The 17,377-nt window shown below is 37.3% G+C and overlaps 2 protein-coding genes across 2 annotated transcripts in view; one reads left to right on the top strand and one right to left on the bottom strand.

Annotated features, from left to right (window-relative positions):
* Nucleotides 1–553: 553 nt before the first annotated feature.
* The window catches only part of LOC121960982 (polycystic kidney disease 1 like 1), a 47,209-nt gene continuing 30,385 nt past the window's right edge, over nucleotides 554–17,377 (bottom strand). The window contains 25 exon segments of the mRNA XM_042510885.1: nucleotides 554–1,611; nucleotides 2,589–2,689; nucleotides 2,831–2,998; nucleotides 3,693–3,854; nucleotides 4,026–4,238; nucleotides 5,009–5,143; nucleotides 5,463–5,603; nucleotides 5,928–6,032; nucleotides 7,308–7,411; nucleotides 7,414–7,541; nucleotides 7,671–7,843; nucleotides 9,014–9,079; nucleotides 9,297–9,413; nucleotides 9,504–9,606; nucleotides 9,688–9,752; nucleotides 9,754–9,807; nucleotides 9,891–9,989; nucleotides 10,235–10,319; nucleotides 10,829–11,301; nucleotides 11,422–11,516; nucleotides 11,614–11,800; nucleotides 11,898–12,071; nucleotides 12,152–12,280; nucleotides 13,013–13,112; nucleotides 13,304–13,410. Coding sequence (XP_042366819.1) covers nucleotides 1,257–1,611; nucleotides 2,589–2,689; nucleotides 2,831–2,998; nucleotides 3,693–3,854; nucleotides 4,026–4,238; nucleotides 5,009–5,143; nucleotides 5,463–5,603; nucleotides 5,928–6,032; nucleotides 7,308–7,411; nucleotides 7,414–7,541; nucleotides 7,671–7,843; nucleotides 9,014–9,079; nucleotides 9,297–9,413; nucleotides 9,504–9,606; nucleotides 9,688–9,752; nucleotides 9,754–9,807; nucleotides 9,891–9,989; nucleotides 10,235–10,319; nucleotides 10,829–11,301; nucleotides 11,422–11,516; nucleotides 11,614–11,800; nucleotides 11,898–12,071; nucleotides 12,152–12,280; nucleotides 13,013–13,112; nucleotides 13,304–13,410 — 3,639 coding nt within the window. The 3' untranslated portion in view covers nucleotides 554–1,256.
* LOC121960862 (heavy metal-binding protein HIP-like) lies at nucleotides 14,222–16,708 on the top strand. The gene is made up of 9 exons (XM_042510746.1): nucleotides 14,222–14,516; nucleotides 14,751–14,813; nucleotides 14,945–15,007; nucleotides 15,204–15,245; nucleotides 15,347–15,409; nucleotides 15,558–15,599; nucleotides 15,679–15,741; nucleotides 16,089–16,217; nucleotides 16,339–16,708. Exons 1-9 carry the CDS (start codon nucleotides 14,249–14,251, stop codon nucleotides 16,620–16,622), a joined length of 1,017 nt encoding a protein of 338 aa, XP_042366680.1. The 5' UTR covers nucleotides 14,222–14,248; the 3' UTR covers nucleotides 16,623–16,708.

The following is a 17,377-nucleotide window of genomic DNA, read 5'->3' on the forward strand; positions in this document are numbered from 1 at the left end:
ATATAGACCAGTGGAGAGAGGCTAAACTTGATTTTAAAAAGTTATTTGGTGATAGTTTACATGGAAACTTTAGTTGAGCTTTGAGAAATATGCACATCTTATAATACACAAATACAATACAAACAATCCAGTCTTTGAGGCCTCACAGAGGTAAATATTTGAATAGCAAATCAGTAAAATAAAAATAAAATAAACACTGTCTTTAGGGTATATAACATCTTAGAAGTATTATTATTTAAAAGGTAAACATATTGGTATAAAAGATTAAAAATTGTGCATTACAAAACAATAAGCAACTTGAATGCATCAATAAAAAATACCTTTTGTGAACTACTTTTTCAACCTTTCGATCTTCAACATTTGCAAATATTACAAGTAAAATACTTACTTAGATGCTAGAAAAGCAATTACAAAGAATGGCTTCAAAAAAACAACTATATTGAGAATTTATATGACATCAGTGGTTCCTAACTGATCCAATCAGATTTCTTCTTAGTCATTAGTTCATGGTCAACACATTTTAAAGACATAAAACATATTACAAGAATAAACAGAAATGGCACTCAAAATAAAATCTCTGTACTGGAAATTCATAGTGCTTCAAAAGCAAGTGTGTTTTTGACAAACTTAACATATTCATGTTAAATGTTCCAATTTAATATGAAGAAGTTTGGAAGAAGAGGAAAATGTATAATTCCTTGAAATGCCCTGCTTTTGTTTAAATTTCCTTCATCTCTTTAATACACCTATTTTTATTAATTAATTGCAAATGCAAAAACACCCCATGCTCTACATGTTTGTTTCATTCCTACAAACAACTTTTTAAAAAAAATACAAAATTGGTTCACTCTGTAAAAGTACCTAACTTAAAATGACTATGTGACTGTTGTTATTCAATGAACAAGATAAAGGAAAAATGTCAAACAAACAAATTAACTCTGAACGCTAAAGGAATTATAACAAGGAGAGGTTTCAGACAGTTGCAATTGCCAATCCTCACCACTATATGTCACTAAATCCCCCCAAATCTTAAACACAGGACCTTTAAAAAGGGTTGTATGTATTGTAAACCATTAATGACTTAATGACTCAAGTGCAAAGTTACAAACTAGTCATTCTGGTTTTGCAACAATGCAAGTACTAAGTATTGAGTCAGTAAGATGCTGAGCACATATAATACAGTATATCTATAACCTTGCAGATCTTGTTTATTAAAATGATTGCAGTGTCCCCACCATAACTGTCACCTAAGGACCCTACTGTTGATCTGGCTCCACACCCCCTGGCTCCTCATGGACCAGAACTTCCACCACCACCTCTGTATGTGCAGCCTGAGTTTTGACAAACCAGCAACTGTCATTTGTTTTAGTCCACTGGTCAGCTTGCTTCTCAAGAACATCTTCTGTCCAAACCCTTATGAGGGAAGCTGACTCTGGGAGGGACGGTGAGTTTTGTTCCTTTAAATAAGTGTGGAGCTCTCTGTCTTTTGGATTTTCTTTGGCTCTTGATTTAGGTTGTTGCGAACTATTCAATGTCACAACAGTCTCTGAGGGGTTTCCCCTTTGGCCTTTCTGCTGCAGGAAGTGCAGCATCTCCACCTCAAGCTTGGACCTGGTGTCATGTGTCCAAGTGCCATGTAGAAAAACACAGGAATTCTTTAATATATTTAAACATTTTCTTATGAATGGTATATAGCAGTGGTTCCCAACTGGTCCAGCAACTGGGTCCAGATTTCTCCTTAGTTATTAATTCAATGTGCGCACATAAGAGAAATGACCAAATATTAAATTTTATTTCACAAATTTATTTCCACTTAAATCAGAATGGCATGAATCATATTGCAAGAATAAACTTTAAGTGGTTAAAACTGGGGGTGTTTCTAGGATTTGAGGACATTGGTGGCTTAGTCCCGGTGCTCTGTTGGGGGGAAAAAAAGCTTTATTTTTCCTTTTAAATTTCTTTTTCGTGATCTTTTTTCATTTAAATTTTTTTGTAATTTTTAAAAACTTTGGCTTTTTTTATTTAAATTTATTTACTGTAAAACCTTTGGTAAAAACAGCCATCCCTCCTCTGAGAAATAAAGAAAAATCCCTTAGGCCTATTCTTATTTTTGAAAAAACAACATTACACCAAGAACAGGGCAATGGCATAGAAACTGCTCTAAAAAAAAAATAAAAACAGGGCGGCCTCTAGCTCACTGAGTAGAGCATCCGCCCCATGTAGGCTGAGTCCTTTGCAGTGGCCCGAGTCCGATTACAGCTTGCGGCCCTTTGCTGCGTGTCATCCCCATTATCTCTCCCCCTTTCCTGTCACTCTGTAACTGTGCTTTAGGCATGAAAAGCCAAAAAAAAAATCAAAAAAAAAAAACCACCTCTCTCACTTTACAGCAGGAAACAGCACTTCAAAATAAAAGCTTTGTGCTGCAAATTCACGGAACTTCAAAATAAAGTGTTTTTCACAAATTTGACATGATGGAAAGTCACTTGCGATCCATTCAGAATGCACACGCGACCCATTTTTGGACCACGCCTCACCAGTTGGGAACCGCTGGTCTATAGCCTGAGCAGATGTTGGACAAATGTTATTACCTGAGCAGGTGAGGTGCAGAAAAAAAGATTTCTCCATGGCCACTGACATCATTGTGATCATTCACCTTCATCTCTTCAGTCATTTGTGTTCTTACAAAGTCCTGTAACAGAATCACAGTGTTCAAACAGCACGGGCTTTCCAGAACACCTCTGTTTAAAATAATATAAGCGAGAATATGTTTTGTGTGTATGCACTGTATGCATGTTTCCGCCCCTTTTCTAGATTTTTGTGTCCAGCTCACCTGTCTGCCCATGTCTGAGGGTTCCCATATGGGTGAGATGACAGGACTGTCCTCCTCCCTGTAGCAGTGGGCTTTGGGGGGCAGAGCGTGATGCAGACTGTTTGAGAGGGCGTTGAGTCTGAACAATAGTTCATCTACTAAGCTTTCAAACTCCTCAAAGTTGTAAGTCTGAAAAAACAGAAGGCAAAGTTATTGCAAAATCAGTATTTTAATGGAGGGGAGAAAGGGACAGATGGTTGAATGAAGGTAAGGGAGGGGGAAAAAAATGGATTTTATTCTTTAAATATTTTGAGTTATAAAAAAAAAAGATCTTATTTTTCTTCACGTGTGTTGCCTGCTCCATTTTTAAGGTGGCGTATATGTTACGAAGAAATAAACTTCATAATTCTCTAAATGCTAACTGCTTGCCTTTTATTACTAGCATTTACTTGTACATTTTTATCATACCATTCCTTTTGATACTTAAGTGAAGTTAATACATACTTTAAGACTTTTACTTAAGCAATACTGTAATAGGAGACTTCAACTTCTACCAAAGTCATTTTCTGATAAGATATCCGTCCTTTAATTCAAGTATGGCTTTCAGGTCATTCACCATTGTGTGAAGTCTACAAATATTATTAGGTGGTACAATGAGCAACATTTGAGGAGGTACAATAAGAAGCAAAAGGTTTTATAGGAAATGCATTCTTAATTTAAGAAATGTCCACAGTGGCATTGGCAGTATCATAATCCTCAATATAGTCTCAGATGTTCACACCAAGGTAGAAAATAGTAATAGTAAAATAGATTTTTCCATAAAAAATCTCAGTAAATTAACTTGACAGTGTCGTTTTTATGGACTGAGCAACTTTTTACTCACCCTCTTTTCCACCTGATTTCCAACCCATGCTTGTCCACGCTGTCCAGTGAACTCAGAGACCCTCCGTCTGATGTAGCTGGTTAATTCTGCTAGAGTGAAGATGTTCCCCCTGCTTTGAGCTCTTTTGGCACTTCTGACAAATGAGGACATCACAACTATCACCTACAAGAAAACAGATGACTGTTTAAAACACAGCAGTGATATAGACTGGCATGTTGTTTCTTCCATGCAGCATAAGTTCCACAAGGACCGAAATAGTGCACAAATCTGCCAGCATGCTGTCACAGTTTTTACAAAGACAAAAAAAAAAAAAATTAAATAGTATATATGTACCACTGTTGTCCACACCACAGAGGACAGACAGAGAACTCCACGGTAAAGGAAGTCACGCCCAGAGAGGAAGAGGCCTCTTGTGGTCCTGAGACCCCAGCTGTGGTGGAGCAGAGTCTGAAGGGAGCGGGAAAGTGAGCTGAAGGCAAAGGAGCTTTGCACAAACAGGAGATTCCCCATGCAGGACAGCGCCACCATCAGGATAAGACTTAAAATCTAGGACAGATGGAGAACATTTTTATTTGTCTGTCTGATGAGCTTTCTATTTGTTTCTTAAACAAATGCCCACTTTAGAATTATAGCTTTCTGACATTTTAGGGAGAAATAACCATAAAACTATTTTTAAAAGTTGCTTCAAAATTAAGAAAAAAAAGAAAAATTCTAAACTTTTTGAAAATCAAATTTAGTCTTTTCAGGCCCCATTCCCTCAAATTTGATGACCCCGACACAGCACAGTTAGAGACACTGATCAAGATGAAGGGGTAAATTTGGTATTTTTCAACCTGTAAATCATTTTCTCCTGTTTTTGTGTCTATGTGACTAACATGAACAACATTTTTTTTAAAATGTTTTTAGCGAGACTGCTGCAGCCAGCAGTGGGGAAACAGGCTGCAATGTAACCACTCAGGGCAATTAGGCACCGTGAATTTACGCCCATTTTGAGTGCTTGTTTTTGCCACTGACAGGCTCAGGTTGTTATTTTAAGTGTCTGACAACTTATATTAAGGATCCCTACAGTGATAAAGCTGTTAAGTAAAGAGAAAAATCTATTTTGTTTAACAAGAAAAAGTCCTAAAATCACCATCACCAAACCCACCAGACTCCATTTATATAAACATTAATTTTTGCATGTATAAAGCCAGCATATTTTCACATCTATCCAACAAACTGTGACTGTATTTATTTATTTAATAAACTAACATTTTAACAGGCAGTGCTTGGAATGAAGACCTTTTCTAATTGTTATTGCTGCAAAATGTGTTTACCATTGGCCAGAAGAGGCTGGAGAGTGAACGGGTAAAGAGTGTGGTGGTCATGGCCAAGGTCCTGTTCACCCTCAGCACAGTCATAAACTTCATGGTGAGAAGGAAGAGCGTAACACCACGCAGAGTACGAACATACTGCAGACACAAAAGACATCTTAGTCCCTGTAAATCACTACTGTAATCTCTAAAAACCTTGCTATGATCTCTAACCTCAAGGTTGGGCTTTTCAAGTGAGAGTGTGTTTAACAAAAACAACAAACCTTGTTCACAGTGCATCTTCTAAAAAAGTATTATAACTACAAAATAATGTTAAATGTAAAGCTATAATAATCTACTGCCAATGAAGTTCAGGTAATTATCTCTTTAATTTTCTAAGGGGAGGTACTGAAATAATTTAGCAGAACAGTGTTTTCTCAACATTAAATATTTGTTTTCCTGTTTCTTTCTTTCTCACTTGTTCCCAGGTGGCCAGGAGGCTGACGTCAACATGTCCTCTGTGGTTGTGTCTCTGCAGCAGCTCCACAACCTCCAAGATAACAATGGAGTAATAGATGTAATAAACATAGTACACAAAAGTTACTGTCACCAAACTGACCTAGAAAACAGAGAGAGAAAGGTAGTGAGGCATATTTCTACAGCAGTAAAAGCATAATCAAGGACATTTCATACTTCTGTGTGCTATGACCTTCCAACTGCACAGGTATGTTAGTTTAACAGCTACAGGTCACTTTACCCTTTCTGATAGGTTGTTGTGATCTTGTTTGCATTGGTGTGTGGCCGAGTGTGAGTGTGTTCCTGTGCATATTTCCATGTGTCTAGTAAAAGTTCAAGCTGTGTGCATTTAACGTCTTTAAATCTTCTTTTGAATTATTCTATTAACATTTTTGCCTGTATGTTTATGCACAAGTTGTTAACTCACTTCCAGCCAGTTGCAGGATGTCCTACAGTTTCCCATCAGCCCTTGCCGCCCCATAACATATAGTTGATCACAGAGTTGAAGCAGAGACAAGAGGAGAAAGAGAAGCTGGTGGGACAAGAAAAAAGATGAGGAACTTTAAGGCTTTTGACAAAAAATGACCTAGAATCTCATGAGATGAACTATGTACAAACTATAAACTGTAAGTGCAAAGTTAGAGTTAAGACTGGCCCACACTACAACATTTTTTAAAATAAATCATATATGTTGAAAACATAACATAATATACTTATAAAGTTAACAGTTGTGTTTTTATGATGTACTGAGAGCAACAATCTGTCCAAAAGATTAAGCTTGCACTAACAGATTTCATTCATGTACAACCAGAGTCCTGACTCATAAGACCAGAAATTACCCAAATCTCTAGTGAACACATTTTTTCTGTCATGCCCCACCTCAGAAACTGAAAAAGTGCATGCCTCCCATGCTCAAATGGTTTTTTTTTCAAAATATATAATTGCAAAGGCAAAGAATAAGGATCCATGCTGGATTTTAGTGAAAAAAGGTCAATATGATTGAAACAGCAAACTCTTGTTTACTTATTTTCCCTACATAAATCAAATTTATTAAACTTTGTCTCACTTCATAGTTTCTCCTATGTGCGTTTTTGCACTACTTTTCACGGAAAATTCATCAAAAGAGGTTTTAATCTCAATGTACCTTCCTAATTAAATAAAGTTGTTGGGTTTTTTTTTGTTTTGTTTTCGTTTTTTTTTTTTTTTTTAAATATAGAAGAAGTCAGGCAGACGGCAGAAACATTGACTACACATGTTACAGCATGAACTGAAGGTGAGTAAATTCAGAGTTAAATCCGATTTAATATCATATTAAAACCCTCTGAGAGGGACCACCTGTGATCCTCTAGATTCCTCAACAACAAGATACTGCATCATAGATGTTAAACATGTTTATTATTTACAATTTGAAATCGGTGCAGCCAGGACTTCCGAGCAGATTGGGGATGTGAAAACACATTCTTACATATATATATATATATATATATATATATATATATATATATATATATATATATATATATATACTATACTATACTATACTATACTATACTATACTCTTAACATACCTCACACTACAGGAAAATCTGGTAAGATGAGCTTTATAAAGATAAAAAAATTTGGTTACTAACCATTGGTCGGGAGTGGGGTATCATGCACAAAAGCGACTTGATTCTCGTGTAATGCGTACCTGGCATTATTCTTCTTATTATATTTTTGACTGTTTTCTTTGGTTGGTGAGTTGTTTTATGATGGTGTTTAAGACAAGTCGTTTTTTTTCAGAAAAAAACAAACAAAAACATTTTACCTGGCACACCATGACAACATAGTCCCACACAGCAGGAGTGTGATAAACTCTAACAGACTGGACTTTAGCAGAGGTCAGCAGGACACCAGTGGGGCTCTGCTCATGAGCATGGTCACACTGGTGAATAAGTTGGGTGCAGGGCTGAACAATGTAAAATGAACCTTCAGGGCCACCGTCTGTCTGTCCAGCCAGCCACCTGAATGCAGGAGCTTCAGTCTGGACGTAGCATCAGACCTGCAGAAGAGTAAAAGGACAAATGAATGATGGTGGTGAGGATATTACAGACATCAGGGTTGATATTACAGGATATTATTTCACCTGAGATCACAATAATAACTATGTGTGTATCTTTGTGTTTCTCACCTTGTGTGTCCTAAGACAACTGTAGCACTCGGTCCCAGGTAGCAGCCAAGGAGACCACATGTCCTTGGCGCTGTTGCCATAGGAACTGAGACACTTAAGTGTGGGTGAGTGGATGTTTTGGTCCCAGACAAGAATAACCGAAGGCAGTCTGGTACAAGGGTCACACTGGAGAGCTGCACAGTTATACACAGTCAGAATACACACAGTCAGAACAACATTATTAATCAAAGGTAACACTCGTATTAACTGACATGATGGCAGCTTTAATAATCTCACAGTGCAGTGTTTCCCTTTAACTTGAGCACGATCAGAACAAGAATTCATCATCTTTAAATGATAAAGATACTAACACTCATCATCGGACTATGACGGTGTATCATGTATGCTTGTTGTTTGAGCCACTGTTTGTGAAACAGCGCTCTCTACAGAGGAATTGATACAAAACACGGCAGTTTAATGTCTTGAGTGAGAATACCATATGACTGATTGTAGTATATTTCATCATTTAAGAAGGATGTGGTTGGTTTTTTTTGTTAAGATTGCTGTTATTTCACAACATATTTAGTTATTATGAACAATCCAGACGTAGGACCAAGTCAATGTTTTGGAAGTTACAAATAAGTCTCAATTCTCTGCACTCAAGACCCAAATTAAGTTTAACTCAAGATCTACAAGTCATAAACTTTAGGATGACGGTTTTTTTTACTGACATATGAAACTCTAACTTTTTATGACAGTGATATGAGATTTCTTTGACATATTATACTAGACGACATTATTTACAAGATAGTATATTATGATTTTTTATGGCATATCATACTATATTATTTTATGACATATGATACTAAGTCTTTTTATTTCTAATTTTTTATGGCATAATATTAACATAAACCATTATCTAGCCTACGTAACACTCATATTACGTTCTAGCTTTCCACTTTCCAGCCTAATCCATCTGAAAGTATGAAATAGAGACAGGAAGGTGTTTGAATTTATTGTTCCCACAGGTAGTTGGGCAACAGCTGTTAGCTAATTTTGAATATACTGGCATCAGCTATTGAAATCACAACCTTGAAACGTTTTTATTCAAGGCATTAGGTCAATGAAAATGATGTCAAGGGATTTTCTGAAGGCTCTTTTCCAAACAACTAATGGCTGTGAAAGTTGTGACAGGATGTCCGGGAAACAGTGGACCTGGTTTGATGTCAATATATTTATAAATAAGTAAGCCATTGAAATCACAACCTTAAATTGTGCATGTTTTTAGGCAATAGGTTGTTGATAAAGATGTTAACATGTATTATGCTACCACATGTAAAAGCAGGTCTCCTTTTGTTTGTTACCTCGCCCTGAAATGAGCTTGACAACTCTGTCTTCCACAGGACTGGCTCTCCAATCAAGATGTGGGACTGTTGATGAAAATGTTGGTTTTGTAATGACAATATATAAAATACAATCGTTCCACCAAAAGAACATTTTTTTGAGTGGGTTATGGAGATCTTAATACATGGTCAGCAGAAATTATTTTTATAATTCACTAAATGGCATTGGATGGATGGATCATTTTCATTGTGTTTTAGAAACTTTTATGGAGCAATGAATCACTGTAAAGCCTCTGCAGCTCACCTTATTTGCAGCTGTTGTATTGTTGTACAGTGAATGAAGAAGACTCGTCTGTGCCCACTTCCACCAGTCCTCATGCTTTTGTATGGACAGAAATGCATTATCATGGCCTCTGCTGAAAGATAAAACATGATTTTGGAGTGTGTCTATCAGAGCAACAAAAACAAAAAGGGAGTCAGCATGTGCATGTGCAAAGGTTACCTTATGAACTCTTTTCTTGACAGCTTTATTAAGGTGGTAATGGTCAGCAAATGAGCTGCCATAATTTATACACAGCATGAGGAAGAGCATGGAGCCACAGATAGACAAATCCCTGGAAGACAAGAGGAGGACATCATCCCTTATGGAGCTTTAAATCATATGCAAACAGGTGCACACCTACACAAAGACACACCTGAGAATCTTGTGGATAACAGCCTCTCTTCTTTTCGTCCCTCGAGTTTTCCTCAGCTCAGGCCGGGGTCAGTGGGCGCACAAGGCGGAGGTACCGAGCTCGCTGACGAGCTCTAAGCACCTGTCAATCAAAAATTATTTACTCTGTTTTAACAGTAATAGAATAAATGAGAATGACATAAAATGGAATAGTCTGGCTGTTACCTTTTCAAGGTACGAGCATCTTTCCTGAGGAAAGGCAGATGTTCCAAACCGCTCTGCCAGTTGATTAACTCTATTGTGGCTGCACAGTTTTGAAAGTCTCTACCTCAGACTCTTTTTATACTGGAGAAACTATAAAAAATCTGCTCTTTTCCTGAAGCAAAAGGAGACAGTCACTATTTCCTGTCAAAAGGAGACTGCCACTGTAAATATCTGGGGGGAAACAGAAAATGTTTTCTATGAAATGTGCAACTGTGTAAGTGTCTTAAATTGCATGTATTTTATTGGTATTATATAGGTATTACTATATTGGAAATATAGTTTACAAAAGGTTGGTATTCATTTACCACAGTTGGCTGGATGACGAAGATGCAAGAGATCAGGGAGAAGAACAGAGAGTGTATCCATAGCAGAACCTTGCTGCTGCTGAACCTGACACAAGAAAACACCCACACATACATATAGTTTTAACTCTAAGGCATACAGTTATAACACAGGATATAAATCACGTTGCTAAAAGTCAAAGCTTATAAGAGGGCGGTGCAAAACGTTATATTCCTTTTTTTACATTCAAAAACTTCTATTGAGGTTTACAAATGACGTCTGGTGTCATATTTTGTGACCTCATCACCCTAAAACCCAATTTCTTTTTAAATACTCTGTTTGAAAAAAATAAATTGGATTAAAAATGAAATCAACTTTAATGAATAAATGTAACTTTAATGAATAAATGTAATTGATGGTGCTGTCAGATTGCTTCTAGGCCATCTTGTTAATACAGGTGGGAGCCTCCCTTTGTGTGCAGCAAGCAGTAGCAAAGAGCAAACCGTTTTCTGACTGCAGTGAAAATAATAGATCAGTGAAGCATAATCCACACCACTGGCTTCAAACTTAATCACATCTTCACAGTCATCCATTTAATGGCGTCACACATCTCCTACCTCATTCCCAGCACTGCAGATAGCAGCAGGCACAAGAGGGACAACAGCAGACACAGTGTCCAGGCCAAATAGTGACACCACTGAGATATTAGTTTGAATCTTCTCCGATTTAGGCTGTCAATGACGTGGTAACAACTGTTGTGACCAGACCACGCTGTCTGGTGATGGCTGCCCTCCTCCCTTTTCCCTGAAGGATCTTTCTTCTCCAGAATAGCCTGACCTCCATCACTCGTACCGGACAAAAGAGATCTCTGTGTTTTTTCACTTAAAAGATCTGACTCTTTTCCCGGAGGTGCTTGATTGATACCGTTCCCCTCAGTAATGAACGAAAAATTTCCAAGCATTGGTTCCATATTGTCCTCAACTGGTAGAGCATCCCCCTTTCCTATGATGGCATCTGTTTGGATTACAGGTTCTTTATTTGTACTTTTATCTTCCAGAATAGTGGTGGACACTGACCGCAGGTCTGTGCGCTAAACACAAAAAGAAGGGTCAGACAGGGATGATCAATGTTGTGGGAGAAAATATACAGAGTGTGTGAAAGACAATAAGAAACAGAGAAGACAGAAAATGTTATATAATCGAGGTGTCACCTGGTATTTTTTCCTCCAGGTGGCCTGCGCCCACTGCTGAAGACTGTTCCAAGAGATATGGTGCTCAAATAAACTGTCATTCACTAAAAGGGTATCTGTGAAAGGATAAAACAGGCAGGGTTAAGCAGAAGTTGAACTGGAAAAAAAAAAACTTTCATTTTCATTATGCATGCAACTAACATATGAAGTCACCTTCAAAAAAGTCCTTCTCAGTCATTCTGCCCTCTGCATGTTGGACTTCAGACTGTGTCAGCTTGACCTCACGCAATCGGAACAGAAATGATATGATTGCTGCTGCAGGCAACACTGCCATCACACTTAATACTCCTGTTTTCACAGAAAGAGCTGAGACATCGATGATGCCCAACTCGTATGGCAACTGCAAACAAGAGATCAGGAGCAGCAGTATTATTTTATTACTGTTTTCAAGAACTCATGCACCCAAATCTCAAACTCTGAAGGTGTAACTGACCCACCTGTTTATCCATTTGTGATATGATTACTGTGTTGACACATGCATATCCCAACAGGAGCAGCAGGCTCACGCTAAGTCTTTGAGCGTGTGTGAATGAGTTTGGGCTGGGGCAGCTGAACACAGACATCCAGATATGGTGGTCGGCCAAATAGTCAGATAGCTTGAGACACAACATCTGCAAGCACACACGGACACCCAGGGTCACATGGAAGAAGGTTTTTTTGTTGTATCGGTGCTCATATGTGAGCGCTCTACCTTGGCAAAGCCTATTCCCTGAGTGCAGACTCGCAGCTTTCTGTCCACACGGCCATCACCTTTGTTCACAGCCAACCAGCACTGACCGATAAAGAGCCAAGCACGTCCCGTCACATGCCCCCTGCTCACCTGCATTAAAAGCACACAGACAACCAGAACATACAGTCACAGTCCAGTAGTTCAGATGGGTAGTTTATGTTCCACTTTAGGGGGTGTGAGTAAATAAAAATATTTTCTCCTGAATAGTTTTGATGCAACCATTATTTACTTCATATTGACTTTGTATAATATTTAATTGAACATGTACTATTTCTGTTAATTTTTTTCTGTTATGAACCTTAATTTTATTTTATATCTATTTTTTATTTATAAATTTTTTACTACTATTTTTCTTATTTTATTTTTTATTGGCTGATTTTTTTTATGCTTTGATAAATGGCATTAAGTGGCCTTTTACACATAATATGTACATTGCATCTATCCTCTGCAGTTGATCTTGTGGTTGATCAGCGTGGGATCAAAGCGATATATTATGTAGATGCTGCAACCAGCTGTGTGAATGTGTTTTGTTTATTCATGATACTAGGGCTTTTCATTTTTTCTTTTCCTTTTTTTAAATTGATTTTCTTTTCTCATGAATAATTTGGTCTTTAATATAAAAATGCCATCTTGTCAGCTGTCATCATATATACATGTAACTCTATTTGTCATGGTTAAGGTTGCTGTAGACAGTGTTTTTTTTCTTATGGAAACAATAAAAAGCATGATTGAAAAAAGCAACAAACAAACCCCATTAATAGTCAACTGACCGAACACAGAAAAAAACAACACATTCACAAACACTAAACAGATGGATCTTACCTCACACACCTCCACTTGTTTGAGGTACCAGCTTGGGGAGGGTCCAGAGCTGTCATGCCATATGTGAACTCCCCACACTGGGCCCAGGCTCTCTGCTGCACTGTGGCATCAGTGACAAAAACATTTTGAAGTACAAGCTTAGAAATGAGCAAACTAAACTTTAAAGCTACTCAAAGTATTATGTGGTATTAGAGTAAATGTGTAATGTACTGTGTATTGATTTTACCTGAAAAAAAGTTACCATATTTTTCTTCTTCTTGATCAATATATTTTTAGATATTTTGATTTTACCTGAGTACAAAGGTGTCTTGAGAGTTCCTCCTGAACAAAGTGCATCCTGGGACTTGTAGTTCTTTTGTCTGCGAAACCCCGTATTCACCTTTCAGCACTATGTAAACCTGGTAAACATGTAGAGAAGATTTCAGAGGCACATTAGTTCACAACTCCATCCAAGTACAGAACACTAAGCCATAACCGCAGAGACTGACCACTGTGTTTACAGCTTCACCATTAATGATCTTTTTAAAATTATTATTGAGGAACATAATTGAAAGTAATTTTGATTTTAAGAGATCAGACTCATCAACATTTGGTAACTTTTTTGTGCAGTTGAAAGAAATGAGCCGAATAACACAAACTACAAATTACAGATCAATGTGGCAGAAAACCAGCAGCTCCTGTGTTCAGTGAGGTAAAATTAGCCGTAGATTTATCAATGCAGTCTATTCAAAGAGTGTCTAAAGGGAGTAAAGGTAAGCGTCACTTTCTGTTTACTTCCCTGATGTAAAGAGCCGACGGTTTAGGAAGTACTGAACATAAGACTGGATAAAAGAGACTTAGTTCATACGGCACGGGCTGTGTGAAAGCTTGCAAACGTGTTTAAATGTAGTGTTGCTATCAGTAAATGCAATTCCCAATGACTTCAATTTATCAATGATGTTATTTGTTTTCGAATTCTTCATTAACTGTGGAGGTATTCAAGAGAAAATAAAGTTTTATTCAGAAATGCAATGTGACACGGGTTGAGTCATTGATATACATTTGAGCGTTGAAGTTTTCCTTTAAAATCAGCTCAGTGTTCAAGGATGTTTGGAGGTATTTTCAAATTTGCTATCAATGACACCTGTTCAATTCTCATGTGCCTCTTCAGCGACCTGTTTCACGTGTATATAAAGATGGGAAATGAGCGAGACATGTCAGACTGCATCTTGCTGTCTAAACAAATCATATTCCAGAATGAAAAGTGCAGCAATTTTTCTGGTGTTGCTGCTCTGTCTGCAATGGACGTGGGCTCAGGGTGAGAGTGGAGAGGTGACAGGGAAAGACACTGAGACAGAGGGAGAGAAAGATGTTCAGTTTGAGGTACAGGGTGTCAGAGCAGCCCACGATCAGAGCAGCAGACAGACCAACATCACCCCTGACATCTGGACTGAGCTGAAGGAGCTGAGAGACATGGCCATTGAACACAGGATCAAGATTGAGAAGCTGGAGCAAGAGAAGACAGGTGACACACACAAAAAACATTCTAAATGTCAGTCACAAAGTGCTTCACGGATTCATTTGCTAATTATTTTTGGACTAATTTATTGCTTTAAATCCAGCTAAAAAAAAAACATAGGTAAGCTACAAAATCTAAATTAAAATTTTGGCATAATAGTGTATGTTACATATACTTTATTAGATTTCAATAAGAAAAAGGGAATGTTAATGCTATTAGCATAATTTTTCTTTTTTTCAGTATTGGAGGCCAGAATCAGTGCCAGCAACAACAAGCTGGAGGAACTCAAGAGAGACAATACAGGTTAGCAATAACGGTCATTACATAGTAAAAATGTTAGATTATGTTAACAATTAAAGCATATTTAGTGATGTAATCATCACACTGAAGTTAACAGTTAATCTTTTGGTGAGAATCATTGGACATGTTCACAGTTTTGGAGGTCAAAATGAACAACAGTGAAAATGCAGTTAAGGAGCTCAAGAGAGAGAACATGGGTAAGCTACCAAAACATGCAAAACAAGTACAAATTATAATGTTGTAGAGGCAAGCCTTGCTGTATAAAGCTCCTTCAAATGTTATGTGCAAATATGATAAAAGATAGTCAAGCAATTTTGCAGAAAAAATGCAATTGAATTAAATTTAACATCTGGTTGTTGACCTACTAACTTTATTATTTTCCCTTCATGACAGATCTTCTGGACAGAGTGACTGCGAGCGAAAATAAGAACACAAGTAAGATTATAAAGTAATGATATGTAATAAGTTATCAATCAAATATTCTAAAATTGATGACAATAATTTTATTTTACAATAAAAATGTTACATATGTTCAGTGTTGGAAACCAGAATGACCTCCACTGAAAATGAGGTGGAGGAGCTCAAGAGAAAGAATGTAGGTAAGTTATATAAACATTATCAAACATGTTGTTGTGCAAAACTCTTTAAGATGTGATGTTCAAAAGTTAGAGTAAAGACCTATCTAGAAATAATAAGTTGGTTGTTGATCAACTATTAACCAACTTATTAAATTTTCCATTATCACAGATCTTCTGGCCAGAGTAACAGCAAATGAAAATAGGGACACAGGTAGGATTCATTCAATGAAAATGTGAAAACTGACGATCATAACAATAGTTTATGATGAATGAGTGAAATGTGTTCACAGTGTTGGAAACCAGAATGAGCTCTAGTGAAAACGAGGTGGAGGAGCTCAAGAGACAGAATGCAGGTAAGTTATATAATCCCATATAAAGTCAAAATCTCATTTTTTGTTGGCACTGAGATTGTAACTAGTGAACTGAGGAACACATTCAGAGCAGCAGAACACAGAGAGACATTAATATTGTTAACTACTGTTGTTAAAGTAGGCAGAAATGATGATATTCAGCTGTTACTGATTCTACTGGAATCCAAACCCTGCTGTCTGCCAGCCTCCCAATGACTGCTGTGCCACTATGCTTTATTATCGGAATATCATTATAAGGACATTTTTTGACAAAAGATGTATAGTGACATTAACTTATAGACTGTACATCAGTGAAGTTTCCTCTTTGTACCTCTTCCACATATACACAGACCGTCCAAAGGTGGCATTTTCAGTTGGTCTTACTGATGCAGGAAGCATAGGAACCTTCAACACTGACATCACACTGAAGTTCAGTAAAGTCTTCACCAATATTGGCCAGGCCTACAGCCCGACTACAGGTACACAACTCTTTTACCTTCCCACATAAATGTCCAAAAAGTTCTTCACAGAGGGCAAGAAGTGACTTGCAGTGAGACAAAGACTACTTTGAGCCCTAACTGATTTTCTCCTGTGATGCAGGTATCTTCACAGCCCCAGCCAGAGGAGTCTACTACTTCAGATTTACTGTGTGGGAGAACCGCTCTTCAATGTGGACGGGTGCTAAACTCTATCACAATGACAAGAGAGTGATGTGGAGTTACGATTACAATGATAACTTGGGTTATGTCTCTGTGTCTAATGCATTAGTTCTTCAACTGGAAAAGGGAGATGTGGTCTATATGGTTCTCCCCTCAGGCCATGGTATGTTTGATGATTCTTACAATCGTACAATTTTCAGTGGATTTCTACTTTTTGCTGTATGATGTCGCCTGTAAAACATCCATACTTAACTGCATTAACTTTCAATGTCACACTATTAAAAATATGTGTGCCAATTAAATCAAAGTAACTCTGCTGTATGTGTGTATTTTTGTCTGGTTATATGAACAAGATGAAGGGTGCAGCGAAAAGAAAGTGCCCAGCTGACCATATCAAACAAAGTCTCTACAGTCTAAATAGAAGTTCTAGTATTAATAAGAAGAGAAAGTAATATTTACTTCTGTAGTTGCACAACATTTATTCCATGAATCAATCCATGCACTCATTCAAGGGAGACAAACACTTAACTCAGTGGTCAATGCAAGAATAACCTGGTATCAAAGTACTCTATTACATAGATGGATTACTGAACCAGCCTACTGGGAACAGGCCCCTTGTCCTTCACTTGCAAAATGTCACTCAAAATAACATGTACTGACCAGGAGGAGACTCAAAAAGACCACAAAGAGATGCAAAAGAAACTAAGAAGAGACACAAAATGACCAAAAAGACACAGTTAAGCTTCAAAGAGACACATATTGACCTATATTGAGCTTTTACATCTTTTGATTTTGTTTTGCCGTTAATTACTTGATTTAATAATTTAAAAGAACATTCACAGTTTTTGAATTCCTAATTTACTGTGGAGGTATTTAAGAAAAAATAACTTTTGGGGGTTTTTTTAGAAATGCAATGTAATACAGCGTGAATAATCACAATACAAATGGTCATTTCGGCGTTAAAGTTTTCCTTTAAAACC

The sequence above is a fragment of the Plectropomus leopardus genome, chromosome 21 (assembly GCF_008729295.1).
Source record: "Plectropomus leopardus isolate mb chromosome 21, YSFRI_Pleo_2.0, whole genome shotgun sequence".
Lineage (NCBI taxonomy): Eukaryota > Metazoa > Chordata > Actinopteri > Perciformes > Serranidae > Plectropomus > Plectropomus leopardus.